Below are 24,807 nucleotides of genomic sequence, written 5' to 3' on the forward strand. Positions count from 1 at the left end.
TTTTAATTGGTTTCTGCAAGTCACTTTGACCAATGTGTGGCTGTTATAGCTTTGAAAAAGTGTGCAGTCTCTGACCTTGTGATAAAGTCTCAAACCAATTTTGCTCTCCTTTACCAGCAACTAAATAAATACAGAGTGATACAGACATCACAGACATTGACTGTGACAAATAAATGTATAGTACACATACACTACTTTACAGATACATAAACAGATACTTTTAGCCCATAAAGCAGGAGTGGGGAACCCTGGGTCCTGGAGGGCCACTGTCCTGCAGAGTTTAGTTCCAACCCTAATCAAACACACCTGAATTTCATTTCCAAGTAATCCTGAAGGCTTTAATTAGATTTTTCAGGTGTGTTTAATTAGGGTTGGAACTAAACTCTGCAGGACAATGGCCCTCTAGGACCAGGGTTCCCCACCCCTGCCCTAAAGGATGTCATTGTGATGGCTGACTGTAGAACCCTGGACCGCAAACCATAATGGTACATTTTTCAAAATGTCATTTATACATCTCTTGAAATCTGCAAAAAATCTAAATATTGAGAAAATGGCCTTTAAAGTTGTCCAAATGAAGTCCTTAGCAACACATATTACTAATGATAAATACATTTTTGGATAGTTTTATAGTAAGAAATTTACAAAATATCTTCTTGGAACATGATTTTCAGTTAAAATCCTGATTTTTTTTGGCTATTGCTACAAATATACCCATGCAACTTATGATTGGTTTTGTAGTCCAGGGTCACAAATAAAACATACAGGTATCCTCATTATGAGTCAATTTTGAGTTAAAAATGAATCAACGGAGATAGACATGAACAATTGTAGTGTTTTAGATTTAAAGTGCTGCTATTCTAATACAAGAGAAAAAACTGATTTAAATAAAATGATGTTTTATATTTTTGTGTCTCTTATTTTTTTAACATGCAGGATTGCCAGTGGTGTCTTCTGGGAGCAGTTTGTGAAGTTGAAGGTCTTCTGCAGACTGAAAAACCACAGAGGAGATTTCAGACATTGTGATGTTGTACAGTAGGTTTGTGTTTTTGTGTTTTAATTGTGGTGAGATTTTATAGTTTTGCACTTACATTTTTCCCGATTCAAGGTGTAACAATAAAAATGGAGTTTAGGCAGAGCTGAAGTACGGCAAAAGCTATCATCATGACATCTAGCGTCCTACGAAACATCTAAAAATGAAAAAGGTCAGTGAGTCTAGGAATAAAAAACATTTAGCAAATTTCCACACAAGAGGTTCCCTTTCAATACGGTTCACTTCGCATTGCGTCAGTTTGCTGACGCTATGGGGGAAACTCCTGTTTACTCCGTGATTGAAGCCTATTGGTTAACGTCTGTAGAAAATACAGACCAATGACGTTTGAGCCCGCGCGGGGGCGTGGCACACGTCCCTATATAAGCCGGTGAAATACGTCAAGAGCTCATTACTTTTCTCCTTCAGCGCGAACCTTCTCGCTGCTCCGAAGAAGAAGCCCTTACTCGCCGTCGATCCAAGCACTGCAGCGGACTACAACACACCAGCGTGTTCCCCTGCCGCTTTCCGGTGAGCCTAAAAAAGAGTTATCTAAAAGAGCAGAAGCGCGTTGAGATAATGTCGCTTCGGCATTGCGGCTCCTGCCGAGCCCCTTTGCCTGTGGAGGATTTCCACAAGGAGTGCGTCATCTGTCTGGGTCCTGCCCACGCCGAGGCCGTACTCGCTGAGGCGGGCTGCGCCCACTGCGAGCTCCTTCCTATCGCGGTGCTGCGCTCCCGCCTCGAGATCTTTAAACGGAAGGCTTCCCGTGCTCTCCCGCCTAAACAGCAGCGGAGCCGTGAAGCTGGAAGACGCCCTGAGACCGAGTCCACGCCGGCTCACCCCCCGCGTGCTCTGTCTCCCCGCCGTCACCCTGTCACCTTCGCCCATGAGGACCTACGCCCCCTGCCGAGTGCTAGCGGCATGGTTTCCTTTGGGTCCGGTGACAACTTGGAAGTGATATCATCCTCTGAGGAGTTAGAGGATTGGGCGGCTTCGGATGACGACGCCCACGCAGCCGCCGCTGATGAACCTACCGAGTCGCGTCCTCACGACTCTGAGCTCATCCGCATCTTGACGCAAGCTACGGCGGAGCTCAACATTAAGTGGTCGCCGCCGTCAGAGCCTCAACTCAGCCGGTTGGACGAATGGTTTCTGCAGCCCGGGCGCCGTCAATCGTCCCGCCAACGGCAGGCGCCGTTTTTCCCTGAGGTTCACCAGGAGCTCACCAAATCTTGGCGTGCTCCCCACTCCACCCGAGCTCAGAGCGCCGTCTCCCACGTCCTCTCCGTAGTGGACGGCGCCGATGAACACGGCTACTCCAAGCTGCCGCCGCTCGAGGAAACTGTCGCCGCCCATCTCTGCCCGTCTTCAGCCGGCGGATGGAGGGCTAAGTTGAACCATCCGTCAAAGCCCTGTCGCCTGACATCGACCCTGGCGTCGAAATCTTACGCCGCCGACGGCCACGCTGCATCCGCTCTCCATACGATGGCGGTGCTGCAGGTATACCAGGCAAAACTCCTCCGTGACATGGACGAGACAGGTCCGGACCCGTCGACCTTTCAGAACCTGCGCAGCGCGACTGATCTGGCCCTTCGCGCCACTAAAGTCGCCACTCAGGCTGTAGGAAGAGCCATGGCCAGCCTGGTTGTTCTGGAGAGACATCTGTGGCTGAACTTGACGGAGATAAAGGACACGGATCGGGTTGCCCTTCTTGACTCGCCCGTGTCACCGTCGGGGCTCTTCGGCTCCGCTGTGGAGGGGTTCACCCAGCGCTTCACTGAGGCACAGAAATCGTCGCAGGCTATGCGGCATTTTCTACCAAAACGATCTGCCTCAGCGTCTGAGACCGGCCGCCCAAAACCGCCGCCAGCTCAGCGCCCTAAGCCAGCACCAGCTCAGCCCCAGCAGAGAGCTGAACCGGAGGTCAAGCGCCAGCGTCCTGCACGATCGGCTGGCCCGCCTCGACGCCGCGGTCCCCGTCCTCGGATTACGCTGGACCCGACGCCGGCGCCGCCTCCCTGAAGAGAGTCTGAGGAGGAAAAGAGGCTCTGGTCCCGCTTCGGCCGGCCCGCCCTCGAAAGTTCTGCGTGTTTCAGTCCCCTCGGGCGCTGGACACACCCTCGCTGTAACAGCGAAACACAAATTTTTACCTTTTCACAAAAAGAGCAAATTTCCTCCTCTGTACACACAAACACACACACACGGCTTAACGTCCATAAGCATATCGACGCTCGCCGTCAAATTTCACGTTTGGCAATCCACCCCCGGTATGCCGGGCTGGATTCTAAACGTAATCCAACACGGTTATTCACTTCAATTCGCCCGGAGACCACCCCGGTTTCGCGGCGTTCTCTACACCACTGTCCCAGACGATCGTATGCAGATCCTCAGGGAAGAGGTGCGTTCTTTATTACTAAAAGACGCGATAGAGACGGTCCCGGCGGATCAAAGCGAATCAGGCTTTTACAGTCGTTATTTTCTCGTTCCAAAGAAAGACGGCGGCCTCAGACCGATATTGGATCTACGCGTTTTGAATCGCGCTCTTGCCAAACGGCCGTTCAAAATGCTTACAGCCAGACGAATCATGGCGTTAATTCGACCGGGCGATTGGTTCATATCAGTGGATCTGAAAGACGCTTACTTTCACATTCCGATAGCGCCACGTCACAGGCCGTTCCTAAGATTCGCGCTCGACGGGACAGCATACCAGTACAAAGTTCTGCCCTTCGGATTATCTCTGGCACCACGCACATTTACCAAATGTGCGGATGCGGCTCTCGCCCCTCTCAGACAGAGCGGCATCCGCATATTGAATTACCTCGACGATTGGCTTATTCTAGCACAGTCAGAGAGGGAAATTACTGCGCACAAGACCGTTGTACTCCAGCATTTGGAGAATTTGGGGTTCAAAATCAACCTCCAGAAGAGTTTGCTCACCCCCACGCAGCGAATCGCGTTCTTAGGCACGACGCTCGACTCATTAAAGATGCGGGCATGGCTTACACAGGAACGCGCGCTCACGGTCAGACGCGAGGCGGCATCGTTCAAAGCGGGTTCACACCTCCCTCTCAAACGATTCCAAAAAATGCTGGGTCTGATGGCAGCAGCATCCCCACTAATACCGTTGGGAATGCTGTTCATGAGGCTGCTTCAGTTTTGGTTGAAAGCGAAAGTTCCGCCCCGTGCTTGGTTGTCAGGCCGCTTATTAATCAAAATCACGTACAGCTGCGTGAAAGCGCTTTCGATATGGACATCCCCTCACCTTTTCCTCTCGGGCACGGAGCTCGGCTCCGTGAGCAGGAGGAAAGTGGTGACTACGGATGCGTCTGCGACGGGTTGGGGCGCTCACTGCGACGGCGAGCTCGCCTTCGGTGCGTGGAACAACCAGTTGTCTCAGCTACATATCAACCACCTCGAGATGTGGGCGGTTATCTTGGCGCTACGACACTTTCGACCGAAACTCCAACATCAACACGTTCTAGTGCGGTCGGACAGTATGACGGTGGTTTCGTTCATAAACCACCAAGGAGGGCTGAGATCTCGCCCCCTATCCAGGCTGGCGAGACGGCTTTTATTATGGGCTCACGCGAACGTACGTTCGTTGAAAGCGACTCACGTACCGGGTGTAGCCAATACGGGTGCAGACATTCTCTCGCGCAACGGTCCGCCGCCGGGAGAATGGAGACTGCATCCTCAGACGGTCGAGAGAATATGGACCGTCTTCGGCCGGGCGGAGATCGATCTGTTTGCGTCAGACGAGAACGCGCATTGCCCGATCTTCTTCTCGAGACACCACGATGCCCTGTCGCAAGCATGGCCGGCGTGTCTTCTGTATGCTTTTCCTCCGGTGGCCCTGTTACCACAGGTCCTTCAGAGGATAAGAGAGACGAAATGCGCGATAATTCTGGTCGCCCCGTTTTGGCACAACCAACCATGGCTCCCCGACCTATGGCAGCTGAAAACATCAGCACCATGGCCAGTACCGCTGAGGAAAGACCTCCTATCTCAGGCGAGAGGGACGATATGGCATCCACAGCCGGAGCTATGGAATCTACACGTTTGGTCTCTGAACGGCAACCATCACGCCTTTCAGGACGAGTGTTAAATACTCTAAATGAAGCTAGGGCCCCATCTACCAGGCGCCTTTACGCCCAAAAGTGGTCTATTTTTTCTGACTGGTGCACGACGAAAGACCTAAACCCAAACACCTGTGAAGTGGAGCATATTCTCTCCTTTCTGCAGGAAATGCTGGACAGCGGTCGCGCGCCCTCGACGCTTAAAGTGTATGTGGCGGCGATAACGGCGAATCACGCCCTTATCGCCGGTCGCACCGTGGGAAAACATGATCTCATCATTAAATTCCTCAGAGGCGCTCGCAGACTAAACCCACCGCGACCTAACACGGTCCCGTCTTGGGATCTGTCCACGGTCCTGAAAGCGCTGCGCGGCCCCCCTTTCGAGCCCCTCGAACAGGCTGACCTGCGCGCTCTCTCGTTTAAAACCGCTCTCCTCCTGGCGTTGGCATCGGTTAAACGAGTGGGCGATTTACACGCGTTTTCAATTGACCCGTCGTGTCTGGAATTCGGTCCTAACGATAGCAAAGTGATCCTTAGACCGAGAGCGGGATACATTCCTAAAGTTTTGACCACGCCATTTAGAGTTCAGGTGGTTTCACTTCTCGCCCTTCCGACGGCGGACGGCGAACAAACCCCGAACACGCTCTGCCCCGTCAGAGCGTTAAGAATATACACGGACCGTTCTGCCTCATACCGCAAGTCAGATCAGCTGTTCGTAAGCTTCGCACAACATTCCTTAGGTATGCCGCTCACTAAACAGAGGCTATCTAAATGGATCGTCGAAGCCATTGCTTTGGCTTACGCCTCCCTGAATGAACATTGTCCAGTTGGTTTAAAAGCTCACTCCACGAGGGGTATGGCTTCATCTTGGGCTTGGTCTACGGGGATTTCTATCGTTGACATTTGTAACGCGGCCGGCTGGTCCTCGCCGTCTACGTTTGTCAGATTTTATAGCCTGGATGTCCCTGCCTTACAAGCACAGGTCTTATCGGCTTAATGATTCACGCGACTGCGTTTCTGTATGCCTTCACGGTGCGTTGCTAGCTCACCGTCATGGCTACCTATTAATAATTCATGCACAGCTCGCGGCGCGCTCAGGGAACCCGCCGTCTCGTGCTCTATTGTATATGCATCATGGTGCGTTTAGAAACTTCACTGTATGCGTATTACTGTTTCATATATGGTGCTTACACTTGCGCTCGCTAGAGCTATGTATATGCTGGGTTAGGGCCACATGCAGTGTCTCTCCGGTAAGGGCACCTCAGTCCGTTGTGTATGCACGGCGGGATGGGATTACGTTCCCCCATAGCGTCAGCAAACTGACGCAATGCGAAGTGAACCGTATTGAAAGGGAACGCTTAGGTTACTCACGTAACCCCGGTTCCCTGAAATAACGGGAACGAAGCATTGCGTCGCTGGCCGTGCTACAAACGTCTACGCAGCGAGTGTTATTCGGCTGCGCGCTTCAGTCGAATAATAATGAGCTCTTGACGTATTTCACCGGCTTATATAGGGACGTGTGCCACGCCCCCGCGCGGGCTCAAACGTCATTGGTCTGTATTTTCTACAGACGTTAACCAATAGGCTTCAATCACGGAGTAAACAGGAGTTTCCCCCATAGCGTCAGCAAACTGACGCAATGCTTCGTTCCCGTTATTTCAGGGAACCGGGGTTACGTGAGTAACCTAAGCGTTCTCAACTGGTTTTGCTTTAGGATGTAGATGTTACACTGGATATCAAGCGGAGACCTAACATGGCACAACAATTTTAATTATACACAATTACACAAAAATGGCTTTTTAAAATGCATGGCAATGATCGTCATAAACCCTGTTTACAAATGAACATTTTTTGGATACGGTGAGGTTACCATCCTAGTCTGGCTTAATGCAGCCAAGTGAGAAATAAATTTGTGCCAAAATACTGTCAAATTTGGTTTGATATCAAAACAAAAAATACAGAGGTATTTTTTAACCATTATTTTTAATTTATTTATATGTTTCTTGTGTGAAATGTTTGCATTGCAGCCCACCAGATGAGAAGCACTAACTAACCCATCTAAATACAAGAATCATTACCATATTTGATTCCTCAAAGTACAGAATTGAATCAGCTCCTTTGATCTGTTCTTGAATGAGTGTTGCTGAATATTCGTTGGCTGAAAAATAGCTCGTGCTCACCAAATCCCATGAATACAATGCAACACCTATAACAGCCACAAAACCAGTGACTTGGTTTACGATGTTAGCTAAAGTAACCTGTAATATAAAAAACACCATAAGCATGAGATTCATTGACCAAACCAGAAGTGTCAATGAAATAAATGTAAGATGTGTTTGATAAACATTTACCCAAATATAACGGTCACTGCATTGCGTAAGAAAGACCGTGATTGCAGATATGAGGAACTAAAATGCAAAGCAAACAAATGTTTAGTTTAAAATCGGTCAATCAAAACCGATTCACATACTGTAAAGTAGGGGTGCAACACAAAAATCTGATCATTTAGGAAAATAAATGCACAACTCTCCTCAATATACCACATGACAGCACATAAAAAGTGTTTAGTTTATTTTACATTCCAAAATTGAAATGGTAGCATGTGTTGTCTTTAAAGTGCCCCTTTAGATGTTCTTTTAAGTGGCCTAATATTATCTTGGGGTCCCCTACAACAGGTTTAAATGAATACAAGGTCAAAAAACACTGTTATTATACATTCATATCATGTAATCATATCACATAGTTTCTCAAAGATGCTGTAACAGTTCAGATTCAGTCTAAACCCCTCCTTTCTGTGAGCCATCTCTGCTCTAATTGGCCAGCCAGTCCAGTTTGTTATGATTGTTTTTTTTTTGTATACAACACCTGTCGGAAGCGAAATGCCAATTACCATAATAATGTTACATACCTTGATTGTTTCACGAAAACGCATCTCTGCCAATTTAATGAGTACGCCACATGATATGGTAACACAGGGGGCCCTATTTTAACGATCTGAAACGCAAGTGCGAAGGGCAAAGCGCAAGTGACTTTGTGGGCAGATCTTGGGCGCTGTTGCTATTTTCCCGGCGGGAGAAATAACTCTTGCGCCAGGCGCAAATCAATAAGGGGTTGGTCTGAAGTAGGTTCATTATCCATAGGTGTGGTTTGGGCGTAAAGTCAAATAAACCAATCAGGTACTGTGCAACAAACAAAATGAAAAAAAGACTGTTCTCCCGGAATGTTGTCAAAATATGGGGGGCGGGTAGGGCTGGACAAATGTGTTGGGAAGGTTCTTTTTTTTTGGGAGGGGGTTGTCTAAGGTTTTAGTTGTTTAAGATAAAATAAAACTGGAGAACTGTTTCACTGTAAAATGTAACATCCTTGATTCTCCAATAAAAAGATTTATAAAACAAAGAATAAAGTAACTTCAACAAAAAAATAAAAATAAAAAAATAAACCAATCAGAACGTCATCCAACATTCCCTTTAAACGCAAGTGCGCAAGTTCCATGGCGGGATGCTATTATTATGACGGATTTACCAGGTGCACGCCAGGAGCGGTTAACAGCCGAGGGGTCCGACATTCTTGTAAGAGCAGTCAAAGACAGAGAAGTTGTTTTGTATGGGGATGGGAGAAACCCGCCCAAATCAGCGTCAGTTAAACAGGCGTGAGAGGAAATAGCCACAATTGTCTCATCAGCTGGCATCCCCAGGACGTTGCGCCGCAAGCGCTACAATGATGTCAGGAGACGGGGGAATCCCAAGCTTGCCAGCATAAATCGGCCACGCCGTGTAACGGGAGGTGGATCTGCCTCAGGACCTGACGCCAGCAGAGGACATCGCTGCGTCCACCCTCACAGCTGAAAGCCAAGAAACGCAAGCAGTCCAACCCCAAAGTACACTTACAAATCAAGTTCACATACATTGGGGTTTCTTATGAAAACATTTGAATTATTATTTACATAAAATAAACGTAATACAGCCACACAACAAACTTATTTTAATCGTTTAATAAAAAATATTTTAATCGTTATTTGCATGATCTTTTTTTAACGCAGCCACACAAAATAAATAAAAACTATCACCACAATGCTCACCACAATGATTTCCCTTATCTCATGTGTTAATATTTTTTATTGTAACAATTTATGATTTGCAAAATTACTGTTGCATCTGTGTAGATTAGATAAGCAAAGTGTGTACGCGTTGTGCACGCTATACATTATGGTCAAGCATGCGCCCTTAAAATAGCATAATGAACAACGCGCAACGCGCCACTGACTTTAGACTAGTTTTATCTGGTCAGTGGCGCAATTGTTTTTTGAAACTGCAAAATAGCATCAGGGATGGTTTGCGCCGGAACACGCCTCCTTTTTTGCGCTGAACCGCCCAGGGAGCGCAAGTTCATTCCCTAGTTTGCCGATGTGCGTCTGTGGAGGGAAAACCCCGCTGTGCGCCGGTGCAAAATACGAATGATAGGGCCCAGGGTCTTCTCAACATGACGTGAACCACACAAACATATTAATCATTCACGGTGAACCAGCCATGGCATCATGCAAATGTGATACTTGGTGACATAGATCCGAAAAGATTTGAATTACTGATGACTCGTTAAAAGGACACTCCACTTTTTTGAAAATATCCTAATTTTCCAGCTTAAACATTTTATTTTTACCATTTTGGAATCCATTCAGCTGATCTCCGGGTCTGGCGGTACCACTTTTAGCGTAGCTTAGCATAATCCATTGAATCTGATTAGACCATTAGCATCGCGTGTTTAAAAATAACCAAAGAGTTTTGATACTTTTCCTACTTAAAACTTGACTCTTCTTGGTTACTTTCAATAGCAGGGGACTATTTTCGAGCAGTGCGTAATATTATTGCGCCTCATGCAGCCATGTTACGGCAGCAAAGTCCTTGATTACTACGCCAGAATGAGAGTATAGTCCATATCTGCCGAGAAAATATCTACTTTTAATTTTCCGTCAGTCTTAGTACTCACTGTAACTACATAAGAGTCAAGTTTTAAATAGGAAAAATATCGACGCTCTTTTGTTATTTTTTAGCGTGATGTTAATGGTCTAATCAGATTCAATGGATTGTGCTAAGCTATGCTAAAAGTGTCAGACCCGGAGATCGGCTGAATGGATTCCAAAACTGTAAAAATCAAATGTTTAACTCTATAGGGGAACTGGAAAATGAGCATAATTTCTAAAAAGTGGAGTGTCCCTTTAACTCTTTCACCGCCAGCGTTTTAAAAAAAAGTTGCCAGCCAGCGCCAGCGTTTTTCATGATTTTCACCAAAGTTTAATGCCTTCCAGAAAATGTTCTTCTTTAAATATATAAACATACAATATACCAAATGAAAGAACAGACCCTCTGCTTTCAAACAAAAAAAAAACCGTTTCATCCTACCTTTAGTGGTTCTTTTGCAATCAGCTTTTGAATATGGGTAGGTTTTTGCAAAAACACCATATTTTGAGCAAAAAGCAGAGATCATTCCATTTTATTGACGGACTTTTCATAGAGATCCGATTCAGAGCGATCTTTAAAACAGACACGGACATGCAGCCGCTTGCCATAGGGCAATACTTCCGGTTTTAAAAAGTTGCGGTATTGCGGAAAGACGGAAAATCTCGTCATTGGCGGGGAAGCGTTTTCTCATAATTGACGAGATATCTCGTCAATGGCGGGGAAAGAGTTAAGGTGATTCAGAGTCGACTTCTTCTTTTGGAACACAATAACTTTATTTATCGTGCACTTTTTCGATGAACGTCTTTGCAGAGCATTTACATTGATGGACGGCTACATTACACAACGCAATAAAGGTAATTTTAGAAAATCCAACTGAGAGGCACTTTAATGCTCAAGTGTGGGAATTTAATCAAAACAACCAAGTGTCATATAATTTACTGTCTTAATGGACTCACTTATTTTATAGAAATATAAAGAATAAGCAGAAAAAGACTCAATTCTTACCAAAGCACCAAGCCAAAATGGAGCATAAATCATCATAATGTAATCATGTATCCCCCAGTTTGCAAACAAAATCCCTGTTATGATGTTAAGGATTCCCACCAAAATCTGCAAGACCTAATGAATAAGAGAACAATGTAGTTTATACCAACGCTATCACAATTAATACATATTTTACTAGGTACATTTTGTAAGATTTGCTTCCCCCCTTTTGACGTAGGGGTTGTTTTCTTATGATAATTGCATGTTATTTTAAGGTTCACTTTGTACAAATTCATACGTCATTTACAAAATGTCCATTGAATGCACCTTTGCACCACAACAATATGTAAATACCTACATTACACTTAAAAATGTTTTTTTGGAACTTTGCCATTTTCGACGCCAATGTGTGATGTAACTGTGTGTTAACACTCTAGTTAGATTTTGTTCACTGTAGCATGGTTCATATCTTAGGTATGAAATTATTATTCAACGTGATCTTAAACCCATGTCTTGTCTAGTATCAAATTAATCCACTCTTTATTTCCTAATCATTTCTATGTATCATATTACCATAAGCCGCATCAATGTCATTTAATATCGATTTGAAGAGTTATGGAAACAAACTTTTATCATTTGGCATTTACGCAAATGTGATGTCTGAAAGAACAAAGGCTTGTTTCCCGCGCGATCGAACACTTCGCACATTGGTCATTTCACCTAAAATGGGCTGGGCGCGTGAAAGGTCAAAATGGCCTATCGTCCAAGCCATCATTGCTCAGTTGCTCAATCGCTCAATCACCCAGGAGCGCTCAGTCGCTCGGTTACTCAGGTAACCCGTCAGCGCAGTTTGGAAACTCGCTGAGACTCACCCAGAGTCCCTCGGATTCATCATCTTTTCTCTGAGCCCTGTCCTACTCTTCGGGACAGTAATTTCCTGGCTTGCACTTTGCACTTCGAGTTCGGACAATTTACGCGGAACACTCCGCCATACGGAACAACCAAACGGACTTACGAGCACACCTGGATTATCTCTCTCTCTCTCTCTCTGCTCGCACCCGCGCGCACCAGACACGTCGTACTACATCATAAAGAGCCAAATGCAAGTATTAACCTTGTTCTACTCGCTGATGTTTAAGCTTTACCCCTTATGAAAATTAAGGCGATCCTTAGAGATTTTCCGATGGTTTGTGCAGATGTTAAGCAATAGTGTTTTTGCCAATCTTTTACTCTCTCTCTAGCTTTTCAGTCTTTTCTTTCTCATCTATGTTTTATGTTATTGTATATGTGTATGTTTAGTAAGTCGTTGTGTGTACTTCGTTTTGTAGTTAATAAACCGGTTTTGCATTTTCACAATTGAATTGTTTCTGTGTTCAATGCTCACGAAATTAAAGTCACTATTTCTGCCTTTTGATCCAGCTACACGCTGCGAGTAGCACTGTATATCAGTAAGAAGGTTAATTTTAAAGGCCATGAAATTAACATTTCTTAGACGTTAATATACGATTATGGATATATGTCTTCGGTGGACGAACATATTAATTAATTGTTATTATTAATTCTGCTACGCCAGGTAAAACCTGATAAACTTGTATAATTAATTACAGTTAGTTATACATAATATTCCCTTTTGAGCTAAAATCTAAGATTCCCTTGGGAATCCCCGTAGTATTACAGTCGGAGGTTTATATTGTTTCAAATAACTTTATTCCCCTCCTCCCGCTGAATCGCTACATATTAATGGTGGAGAACGCGCGGGCAGATTTAAACATTATTTCTGAGCAAAAACAGTTAACAGGTCAAATGTGTTTTGCATTGTGTGAATGAAAAGAACTATCAGCTATAACTGTGTTCGTTCTTATATTGGTATGAATGAAAATGTATTTTCCTGTATCATTTTCAGGACGTAACAGACTCGCGCCCCTGTTATGTATAGCTAACTGCAGTCTTTAAGGTAACCGTATTAAAAACACTTTGATACGCTGCATTACTGTCTGATTCCGCCTAATAAAGAGTAGAATTCCTTTATGTAGAGCGAAGCGGTGGTCGAGTGAGTACTCCCATCTGATAAGGCCTTTTTGTTTAATCTCCAGGAAATGATTTGCAATTAGAGAAGCTGTCTATTGTATTTTTCCATTTTATTCACGTACGTGGATTTTTTTTAATTGAAAGCACCGAGGGTAAGACTTCAATTTTTTTTTTAAGGAGATGAAAACTTGATCAAGTATTTATAGTCACAACGTACGATAAAGCACGTTGGACTCTTTGTTTATTGCGTGTCCCGGTAACTAAGCCAAAATTAAAATAGGCAGCGCAAACATGAGCAAATTACATCCGTCGTCTTAGCAACGGAGCGGCCGCCGATGTAATTGTTGAATAGAAGCGAATCTTTGTCAGTTTAAAGCGTACTACCTAGTTCTAACACTAGATGTCAGTCTTGAGTGTCTAACACTTCTCCTTCTTCTCTACTCTACGCCTGACTTCCGCTTTCTTTGTTTGTTGGGCGAAATATCGCCATCTGGTGGGGAAAGTTCGTTTGGCCCTCTCATAAACTCTTTTGGGAAGTGTATGACAGGAGTCAAACTTGGAATTTTGGCCTTACTTCAATAACTGGGTTATTCTACTACTTTGTAGTTTTATTTCCTACGTATTGAATGTTATGGTCTTAAATGATAAATAATAATTAATAGTGCTGTGGCTTTATTAATTTATTATTTCTTTATTTAATTTTTATTTTATTTTGATTTATTTTATTTTATTTCATTTTTGCTGTTCTCTCTCGCTCCTTACTTTCCTGTTCTCTTTTCTATTGTAGAGATTGTATTTTAATTAAGTTTAAATTTAAATTTAATGCAGTTTGATTTATTTTAAATTTTAATTGAATCAATTCTTTACTGTGAATAGAATTCAGCCCCATAAGTCCCATTCTCAGTGAATTCATTTATGTTTTAACTGGTGCAATAGGATAAGCCCCTGTGCATCTCTTTAAAGCTAACACTTGATAGATGAATCAGGACTTCGCCAGAGGTGAGTTCTACAAGAGACCGGTCCCGCGGAACTGACTCGAGTGTGTACAGTCGGGGTGCTGCGGTAGCTCCCTCCTTTAGCACCTTAGGCAGCAAGACACAGTGCGACCTCTGCCACCGGGCACTCCAATCGCTAACCGTGCCAGCTGACACACAAAGCCCTAGCAGCAGTGCCAGTTGGTGGGTGACACCTTTGAGTGCGGCCTGGCGGTGTGAAGGGCGTGACTGTTGAGCGGTCGAGGTGGGGAGGGCAGAAGGCCCGGCACTCTTGGCTGCGTGCTCAGGGAAGCGCCTTGTCTCTGTGTTCCACCCTGGGTTGTCTTAAATAGTCAACAGGTGTTAGTGTAAAAGAGATGCATTTTTCTCCCCTCTGTAGCCACTAGAGGCACCAGATCCCTCTCACGTTGGGTCTAGCCCAGCCACTCTAGCTAAGCCACTCCCCTAGCTCGCATGACTCCATAGTGCCCTCTCCCTGTAAGGCCCTGTCATCAAATCTAGGGTAGAGAACCTGCTAAGCTGAAACAGGAAACCCCTTTTCCACCTCCTATCCTCTTCATTTTCCCAGCCTTAGGACTTCGTCTGTTGGCTGTCTCAATTCCCATTTTCATTTTATTTTATTAGTATTATTTTCATTTTATTTGTTTGTTTTTTTTATTTATTTGTTTTTCTTTCCTCTCTTTTCCGTTCCTATTTCATTTCCAGCAACCTATCCTCCTCATTCTTTATTTTATTTTGTTTTATTTTATTTTAATCATTATAATTAATTAATTTTAATTATTTTGATTCACTTTATTTTTGGGCTGAAAGAGCAAAACTGCACAAACCATAAGGAGAATTCATTAGTAATACGCTCGATAAACCAAATGTCCAAGGCGACCTATAGGTTTTAACAAAGACAAATTACTAAACTATTTCCTTTTTTTTTTTCCCCACACTGATTATCTGTGCCGCTGGAGAAAGGCCCTGATAATAAGCTCATAGCCCACACATATATATATACCTTTTTTTTATTGCCGTAGCTCGTTGAACTGTGCGGACTCGCATTGGCTCTTTGTGTTTTCTCTTCTATTAGTGTGTCAACATGTCCAGATCACCAAGCCCTGTCAACCACTGGGACCAGCTAGAGGCCTGGCTCAGCGCTGTGACATCTGAACTCCTGCCCAACCTCGCCAATGAACTGCAACACTTGGAAAGAGAGCAACTCGACGACACCCTGGACAAGTTCATAACCCTCGACCCAACGAGGAGCTACAGTCACAAGGATATAGCCAAGATCACAGGTGCCATCGCTCACAACCTCATCATCCAGCTAAAACTGGGCGAAAGGAATGTCGCCCAACTGGAACAGGATGCAGCAGCTCTACAGCTCCAAGCGGCAGAGGCACGGAGGAATCAGGAGGACGCGCAGAATCGTCTAGATCAGCTGACACAGGGATTAGAGGATCAACACCCATCGACGGAGGAGGAACACTGGAGGCTAAAGGACGAGATTGGACAACTCCAAGAGGCCTTGTCAAAACTCCGCACAGACACAGAGCACAAGGAGCAACAGGAAAAGACAGCCAGAGAAGAGCTGTCTGGAAAGCTTCAGCAGGCTGAACATCTTCTGGTGAGAGCAAAGGCAGAACTGAAGGAACGTGATGCCAAGCTGAAGGCCTGTGAGAATCACCTGCGAGCGGCTCGAGATGAAGGTCGAGCTCTGGCTCAGCAACGAGACCAGGCGAGGGACGACCTTGACTCCGCCCAAAGAGAACTCATTTATGCATATAAACTGCAAGCTGAACAAGTAAGGGAAAAAGCAACCTTTCCCTTTCATTCAACCAGTGAGCCTGCACCCCCCCACCAAAGCTTTTCTGTTGAAAAGGGGGGCGGGAGCCCATTGTTAAAGACATCAGCCAGCATCCCAGAACCTCTCACTACCACAGAGGGGTGGGAACAAACAAATTTCCCGAGGTCACCTGCAGACATGCCCGGCGTGGCACCCAAAGACCTCGACAAGCTTGCTAGAAATATCCCAACATTTACCCCAGAGCCTGCAGGTGGCCATGATATCCACTCTTACCTGCAGGACATTGACTTTTATGTGCAAACACTGCCAAATGTAACCACAAGAGACAAACTGTATCTGCTACGGGTTACTTCCAGTCGTGAGGTGAGGAGTTTCCTTGACCGGCAGCCAGAAAACGTCAAGATGGATTACAAGCAGCTGCAAAAGGCTTTAATAGAAGAGTTTGCGGATCCAGAGTCAGAACATGGACTAGTTACAGCAATGGACCTCAAACAGAGCAGAAACGAAACTCCACAGGCCTACTACAACAGACTCAGGCGAGCTTACTTTGGCTCACGGAATGAGCCAGGAATGGAGGAGGACTTTAACTTCAGGACCCTTTTTCTGCGAAATCTTCATTTCACAGTAAGCCAACACTTAGGGGTTATGGCCTGCCCTCGCACGATGACAACCAGGCAGCTGCGGGACTTGGCCCATAAAGCTTATGGTAAACAAAGAGCGGCCTCTGAAAAGACTGTTAAAAACCCTGTCATTCTCCCTGTCTCTGAACTGTACCCTGAACTACCACTGGAGGGCGCACGACCGCGCCACAGTGAAAGACCTTTCAACAGAGGGTCAAGAGACTTTACAGCCAGCCAGGAATGGTACGGCCATGAAGGGGCTCGTCCCAAGCACCAAATGGGACGCGCCGAGAGGTCATGGAGCCGGCCAAACTCATCAGACAACCAGAAGGGTGGCGGCTCGTGGGAACCTGGCCGACGACCTAGAGGTAACCGTCCTGCACCTGGCAGATCAAAAACGGGTAACAGTCCAAACAGTCAACAGAGAGATCAGTCTCGATACACACAGAGCAAGGCTAAGTCTGAACTACCCCAGAAACAGAGTGACACAGACACGTCTGAATCAGCAGAGATTCTGAGAATATTGAAGGAGTTAATCCAAAAGAGGCCCCACAAGCAGGACCACGAAGACAAACCCGACTCCTTATTCATTTCACAAACCAAAGACTTTGGCGTACAAACAATATCTCAGACACCAACCAACCAAAGCCTGCAAGTACCAGAGAGTGCTGTGTTAACTGTCTCCTTCCCTACAGAGTCACAGGAAACCAGTTTTAACTGCCTTCCCGTTAATACAACAGCCCCAGTACCAAGCCTCCTGGGAAACCTGATCGAAAGAGGAGAAGCCAAAAAGCTATATCTATCCATCACCTTGGAAAATGAGGTCGAACTAGAAGCCCTCGTCGACACCGGAGCTGACCTAACGCTGATGTCATCCCAGCTTTTCACCAGACTCCAGAACAGAGCTAAGGCCCAAAATTTGACCCTTAAACCCCAAAGGTGTATGCTGAATGTGCAGTCTTACAGCCAGACTGAAGTTCAACTGCAACAGGTGATTCCCATCCACCTGACAATCGGTCCTATGAGCATCATACACCCTGTGTACATCTCACCAATGGACTCATATCCTCTCCTCATTGGCAAAGACCTGCTAGACCGCTTTGAACCCTTAATGGACTTTAAACAGTTAAAAATTTGGGCTCAAGTGCGAGAACCTTTACCCTTTCAATCAGCCAGATCATCTGAGGTAAACTGCCAGGTCACACAGGTCATGGACGACCCCCCAGCCAGCCGCGGGAACTTCGTCTCAGACCTAAACTCCAAAAGTTCACCGCTCTGCACTCTGCACCCAGCCAAAGACTCAGAGCCATACCCAGGACTTGACGCACAAATTCAACAAAATGTAAAAGATGCAGATGCCATGCAGGATGATGCAGATCATCAGAAACTACAAGCCTTTAACATCGCTACCCAAGCTATGTTAAACCACCTCTCAGACCCCTCCACCTACCCTATCACAAACTCTGACATGTCTGCTGCTCCAACCCCCAAACGTCTCAACGATGTCAGGCACCTGCTGTGCATACAACACAACATCCTCTGGTATGTCCCTGATGACCGCACTACACCTGCGCTTGTGGTTCCTCAGGCCCATAGGGGGGTCCTACTGATGCATGCGCATGACACAGCATGTGCTGGACACCATCGCACAAAAGCCACGTATGAAACACTGAAACAGGTGGCATATTGGCCTGAAATGCAGCAGGATGTAGCACAATACATCAAGGGATGTCTGGTTTGCTGCCAGTTCCAACCGGCTAACCCAAACCATGGAGCACCACTGCAAAAAAGAGGTGTCAACTTCCCATTGTTAGACCTCCAGATAGATTGGGTTGGACCATTACCCAGGTCAACGAGGGGCAACAAACACTTTCTCACGGTCATCTGCCAATTCACAAAGTCGGTAGAATGCTTTCCAGCACCCAATGACACCACTCACCAGTATCTGGATGAACTTCATCTGGGAACGACCTTCGCTTTTCAAACGACCAAGATCTGGTACTGCAGTTTCGCCCCGCCAATTCAGACAGCTCACCAGCAGCTGTCAAAGAAATTTCTGCCACACTGGGCAGGACCTCATGAGATTGTGGACAAACTCTCTCCCGTCGCATACCGGATCAAGATGGGCAGGAGTCAGAAGGAACCAATTTTCAGAGGGGTCCACCGGAACCAAGTCAAGAGACACTCAACATTGTGGCATGACAGTAAAGGGGGGACTAGCACTAACCAGGCCAAACTCCCTCCACACTGCCTCATCACTAAAACTCTGCCACCTAGGGAACAGCCGCTAATGAAAAGAAAGAGAGCTGTCCTGACCAAACAAGGACCTGTAGCGCTCACCTATTGTTCTTTCTCTCTCTCTCTCTCTCTCACCAGGATGCTGCTGTGGATCACTGTCCTGTACATCAGCCTACAAGGGGGGTGGTCGCAACCTGATATCGTGTCGCCGGGTCCAGCCTCAGGCATCGTCCTAAACGAGCAACCTGGACTCCTGATCACGAACTGCAGAACACATAGCCAAAAAGTCTATGTCCGACTCAACCCCAGTGATGTCTACAGAGCACACTACACAGCATCAGCACCAGAAACCAGTTGGGCAGGAGAACGATGGGCGCAGAACGCTATGTTTCACGCAGAGGCCGACATCAAACACATGCTGTACCAGCTTCAGAAGATGACTGTCACACAAGCAGATCTCAGCGGACAAACTAAGCGCCCCAAGCGGTTCCTGGGGGCCCTACTCGGAGCCGCCGCAGCAGTCGGAACTTTGTTCAACATTGGAGTCACCAGTGTCAATGCAGTCAGCATAGCCACGGTGAGACGACATGTGAATGAGATCCAGGAGGAAATACCTCAACTGAGAGAACAACTGACAGCTCAGAGCAAATCACTGCAAACCATGGGAAAATCCTTAAAAGATACTGTCGTAATTCTCAACACACACAGTGTCGCACTGAAACAAACAGTGAACTCTTTGAAACAGATTTTCTCAGTACTGCAGGTGGATCATGCCTATTCTCAACTGGTCACAGCTCTGATGTCAGACATGCTGCGCGAGGTGAGCTCCTCTGTGGACAGTCTAGCCATGGGTAGAATTCCACCCTACCTGGTACCCCTAAGCCTGGTACAGACCATTTTATCCTCTGCCACTGCAGGGCCAACAAACACTCTGCAGGCTCATCTGGCCTACTCCCTAGGCAGCGCAATTCCCTTAAGCATAGCCCCTGAACAAGGCGAACTTGCTTTTCTGATAAACCTGCCAATCATTGAGTCACACAACATCTACAGACTCAAAGACATTGTCAATGTTGGCTTCTGGCAGGGAAACACCCACATCAGAATACGCACCCCCGACGTTGTGGCTTACCATGACAGCAATGAACAGCTGTACCTTGCACCAAACCTGCGCATGTGCAGCCTCACTAAAGACATTCATTATCTCTGCCCCAGCAAACCTTTCCTTCGGGACAACACTGACGGCATCTGTGGGCTGCGGCCCATGAAGATTGCCTCTCGTTGTCCTGCCTCAGCTAAACCACGAGCCGAGGTCACTAACACCCAAGCAGAAATCGTAGGTGACCGATGGCTGGTCAACACCCCAGCCAGCACAGCCATTTTGACCTACGACCAACACGACACAGCCACCCGCATCAGTCTACCAAACCAGACGATGTGGATTCAAGTTCCAAAGGATGCGATTCTTCACATCGATGAACTCGCACTCTATCACCTTCCCAGTGAGGAGTACCACACCGAACTGGAAATTTCAACTTTCTTCAGGGACCACAACTTCACTTTAGACCCTGAACTGGAGATGAGGATTGCAGAAGGGGGGACCCAACTAATTGATGTCACGCCCATTGACACTGCCCTCCAGGCACTTGCTCGGATGCCAGCTATGCACAGCCTCCCTGTTGTCAGAGCCTGGACCGCCGCTGACACGGTACTGTGCCTCTCCACAGGAGTAGGATATGCCCTTACTCTTGGCCTCGCTTTCATCCTGTACCGAAGAGTCAGTGGGATGCAGGAAACAGTGAACAAGTGCACAGCTGCCCTCCCTCGAGCCTTCAAGCGGAACCGTGGGAAGCAAGACACACAAGCCGAGCAAGAGCCCAACCTCATCGAAATCACCCCTCTGCAGGCATGCAGAAGCGCTGCAGAAAATTAAGATACACCTGCCATCCAGACCAAATGACCTGTCCAACCATCGCCTATTGAACCATCGCCCACCAAAGTCTCTCAAGACCCTGGTGGCCATGAAGGGGGGATATGTAGCAAATGGCTCGGAGTCAGATTGGGGCCATTTGGCATCTGGATTTCAACAGCCCTAAAATTGTGATAATTAGATAACCCTGTCTCCTCTATCACCTATCAAGGCTGTAAAGTGGGCGACAATTAAAACAAATGCCGTCTTCAAAGGAAGTTCAAAGGAATCCACAGTCGCCAGAGACACAGCAGGGGGGGCACGGACTATATGTCTCTGATGAAACCACATTTAAAGATCACAATGAGCTGTTTAAATGTGTATATATTTTATATCCCTTTACTGCATGATCGTGTATGTGTGATGTAACTGTGTGTTAACACTCTAGTTAGATTTTGTTCACTGTAGCATGGTTCATATCTTAGGTATGAAATTATTATTCAACGTGATCTTAAACCCATGTCTTGTCTAGTATCAAATTAATCCACTCTTTATTTCCTAATCATTTCTATGTATCATATTACCATAAGCCGCATCAATGTCATTTAATATCGATTTGAAGAGTTATGGAAACAAACTTTTATCATTTGGCATTTACGCAAATGTGATGTCTGAAAGAACAAAGGCTTGTTTCCCGCGCGATCGAACACTTCGCACATTGGTCATTTCACCTAAAATGGGCTGGGCGCGTGAAAGGTCAAAATGGCCTATCGTCCAAGCCATCATTGCTCAGTTGCTCAATCGCTCAATCACCCAGGAGCGCTCAGTCGCTCGGTTACTCAGGTAACCCGTCAGCGCAGTTTGGAAACTCGCTGAGACTCACCCAGAGTCCCTCGGATTCATCATCTTTTCTCTGAGCCCTGTCCTACTCTTCGGGACAGTAATTTCCTGGCTTGCACTTTGCACTTCGAGTTCGGACAATTTACGCGGAACACTCCGCCATACGGAACAACCAAACGGACTTACGAGCACACCTGGATTATCTCTCTCTCTCTCTCTCTGCTCGCACCCGCGCGCACCAGACACGTCGTACTACATCATAAAGAGCCAAATGCAAGTATTAACCTTGTTCTACTCGCTGATGTTTAAGCTTTACCCCTTATGAAAATTAAGGCGATCCTTAGAGATTTTCCGATGGTTTGTGCAGATGTTAAGCAATAGTGTTTTTGCCAATCTTTTACTCTCTCTCTAGCTTTTCAGTCTTTTCTTTCTCATCTATGTTTTATGTTATTGTATATGTGTATGTTTAGTTAGTCGTTGTGTGTACTTCGTTTTGTAGTTAATAAACCGGTTTTGCATTTTCACAATTGAATTGTTTCTGTGTTCAATGCTCACGAAATTAAAGTCACTATTTCTGCCTTTTGATCCAGCTACACGCTGCGAGTAGCACTGTATATCAGTAAGAAGGTTAATTTTAAAGGCCATGAAATTAACATTTCTTAGACGTTAATATACGATTATGGATATATGTCTTCGGTGGACGAACATATTAATTAATTGTTATTATTAATTCTGCTACGCCAGGTAAAACCTGATAAACTTGTATAATTAATTACAGTTAGTTATACATAATATTCCCTTTTGAGCTAAAATCTAAGATTCCCTTGGGAATCCCCGTAGTATTACAGTCGGAGGTTTATATTGTTTCAAATAACTTTATTCCCCTCCTCCCGCTGAATCGCTACAGTAATGTAAGCTGTATCAGAGTCTTGCTCACCCCTAGTACTGCTGTGGGGCAATACATTGCAGTTTTGAGGTCATGAGGTGTTGAAGACACTGGACTTAGGCACAGATTACCCAGGATGTGACACAATGTCGGCCATTTGCTTTTTGGATTTGTGGTGATAGGGAATACGGTCAATCCTTCACCCTGTGACACACTCAAAGACATCCTGTAACAATGAACACATCATGTGATAATATTATACATTTTTGAAGATGACAATAAATGGTCTGTTTATTGACAACCACATTTGACCAATCTAACACAGACTCAGTTCTAGTATTTGCATGTGTATCTCCACATCTATTCTGATATTTTTCCTATAAAATCATTTTCTAATCACTCATCTCCACCTCCAGGCTTCCCATTTTCCACTCCAAGCTCACCGGTGAGGGAAGTTTAGCTTCGTTAGATACCGGAGCAAAAGAAAAACACTGTTGCTCCATTTATAGGAAATCTCTTGGAACATCACTTGCCCGATCAAATTTGTTCACCTGACGTAACTTTTCTAATTACTTTTAAATTCTGGAAGATAAACAAACAACTCTCCCGGTTAACTGCAGGTTCTTGTCATCACCTGCATCAGATTTTAAGTCTCTCTCAAGTGTGTATGAAAATGTATCTGCTCAACATATCAGATTTCATTAAAACAATTGTTTTCTTCTTTATCAATAGCACTCAAGTTTTACAGATTATGAGAAAGACTTTGTGTTAAAATCAGACTTACCTTCAATGTGATTGTTTCAGTTTGACTCTTTCTGCTTTGTAAGTAGCAGTGACCTGCATAAGTGTTTCAACTTCTCAAATGTGTAAGAGGAATGCTGTTCTTCTTGTAACGGGAAGGAAGTTACAACAAATTAAAATAATTATAAAAGAGGTGAGGGGAAGATTTTACTTTGCATGTACAGTATGTTTTTTTTTTAGACAACAAGCCTCATTGCAAAAGGTTACATGTAAATAAAATAATAATGAGAAAGTAGAGCTGCTAGAGTCACTTACATTGTGATCTGTCTCTACATATACAAAAATGCATTGAAAGACTAACAGCTAAAAGGAAATAAATCAGTTTTTCATATTTTGTTGTTCTTTTTAACTACATTTGAGAAGTCATTCTTCTGGGCATTGACTCAAGAGGCTGCTTGTGTTGTGTTTAATATTTTGCCAAGCCTTAATTCTCAGCAAAGCTAAGCTTTAGTTTATACTCTAAACACAACACAAAATTTCTAATAGTTGATTTAATGATATTTGAATAGACAAGGACAAATACGTAAAGATTTCCAAAGTTGGGTATTATTTTTGCACATTACACATCTTTCAGTCTATCACATTCCTATATAAAAATAATTGCAAATATTTATTCTTCAATAATTATTTCTCAAATAAATCCTAATGTCGTTATTTAAAGTGTGTTTCAACTTCTACTTTTACATTATTAAAGGCTAAGTAAAGGGAAACAAATGAAAAACGTAAGTAAAATGTTGGTTAAAAATACTGTGAAATTTTTAAAACTGAATCACGGGATGTCACATGGTCAGAAATGGCAAAATTGCTTCCTTGAAGGGACCACCATATAAAAACCAACACTATCTCATAGCAATTCGTATATATTTTACGAGGTGGCTAATTCGTATTAATTCATATGACCACATTTGTAGATTTTTGTACGATTTGCATTGAACCCTGTGATGTCGGGGTTAGGGGTTGGGTTTCGTTATTGTTTTAAAAAATAATAATAATCGTAAGTTTTTGCGCAATTTACCTCGTATGAATTCATACAAATTAGCTAACTCGTAAAATAAGTACAAATTCTCGTGAGATCAGGCTGTAAAAAACACGGTGTGTGCATTTCACTAAGTCTACAGGATATAGTTTCTTGTGTTACTTCCTTTGTTGCGAATGGTGACTAGAAAATAAATATTAATGGTGAGTAACCCCTGCACGAAAAAAAAAACGCCAGCCTTTTTTAAAAAGCACTTTCATTTGAAACAATTGAAAACATATGCTAGTCGCCATTTTATTTGACAAATAAAAATACAATCCAAACATTTTGATTTCATGCATGGGGACTCTCGGTCCAATAGCAGTTGGTCTAGGAAATACTGAAAACACATAGGCATGTCATTTACAACCCACCACCACAATAATTATGAAATGATTAAGAAAAACATACAATTGACACCCCTTCCCTTAAACCAAATCTACGCCCTTAGACTGAATGAATAGAAGGTTGATTGAGCTATATTTTGTTCATAACTGAATCTCAAAGTCGCGTGTTACGTAAAATTTAAAAAGTGGGGAAATGCTTAAACATCCTCAGAGGCCAAAATCAGAGATGGCTACAGATGGTTACTATTGTTTTACAAAAACGTCCTCATCAGTGTTGGGGCTGACTGAAATTGA

The 24,807-nt window shown here is 44.8% G+C and overlaps 1 protein-coding gene across 1 annotated transcript; it reads right to left on the bottom strand.

The window, feature by feature from the left end:
- Positions 1-421: 421 nt before the first annotated feature.
- Positions 422-23,210, bottom strand: LOC135743892 (uncharacterized). The gene is made up of 7 exons (XM_065261784.1): positions 23,135-23,210; positions 22,402-22,576; positions 11,067-11,180; positions 7,458-7,514; positions 7,185-7,364; positions 1,089-1,187; positions 422-988 (listed from the first exon to the last, which is right to left on the bottom strand). The coding sequence occupies exons 2-6, from the start codon at positions 22,573-22,575 to the stop codon at positions 1,101-1,103; spliced, it is 612 nt and encodes a 203-aa protein (XP_065117856.1). The 5' UTR covers position 22,576; positions 23,135-23,210; the 3' UTR covers positions 422-988; positions 1,089-1,100.
- Positions 23,211-24,807: the final 1,597 nt, after the last annotated feature.

The sequence above is a fragment of the Paramisgurnus dabryanus genome, chromosome 2, assembly GCF_030506205.2.
Source record: "Paramisgurnus dabryanus chromosome 2, PD_genome_1.1, whole genome shotgun sequence".
Taxonomy (NCBI): Eukaryota; Metazoa; Chordata; class Actinopteri; order Cypriniformes; family Cobitidae; genus Paramisgurnus; species Paramisgurnus dabryanus.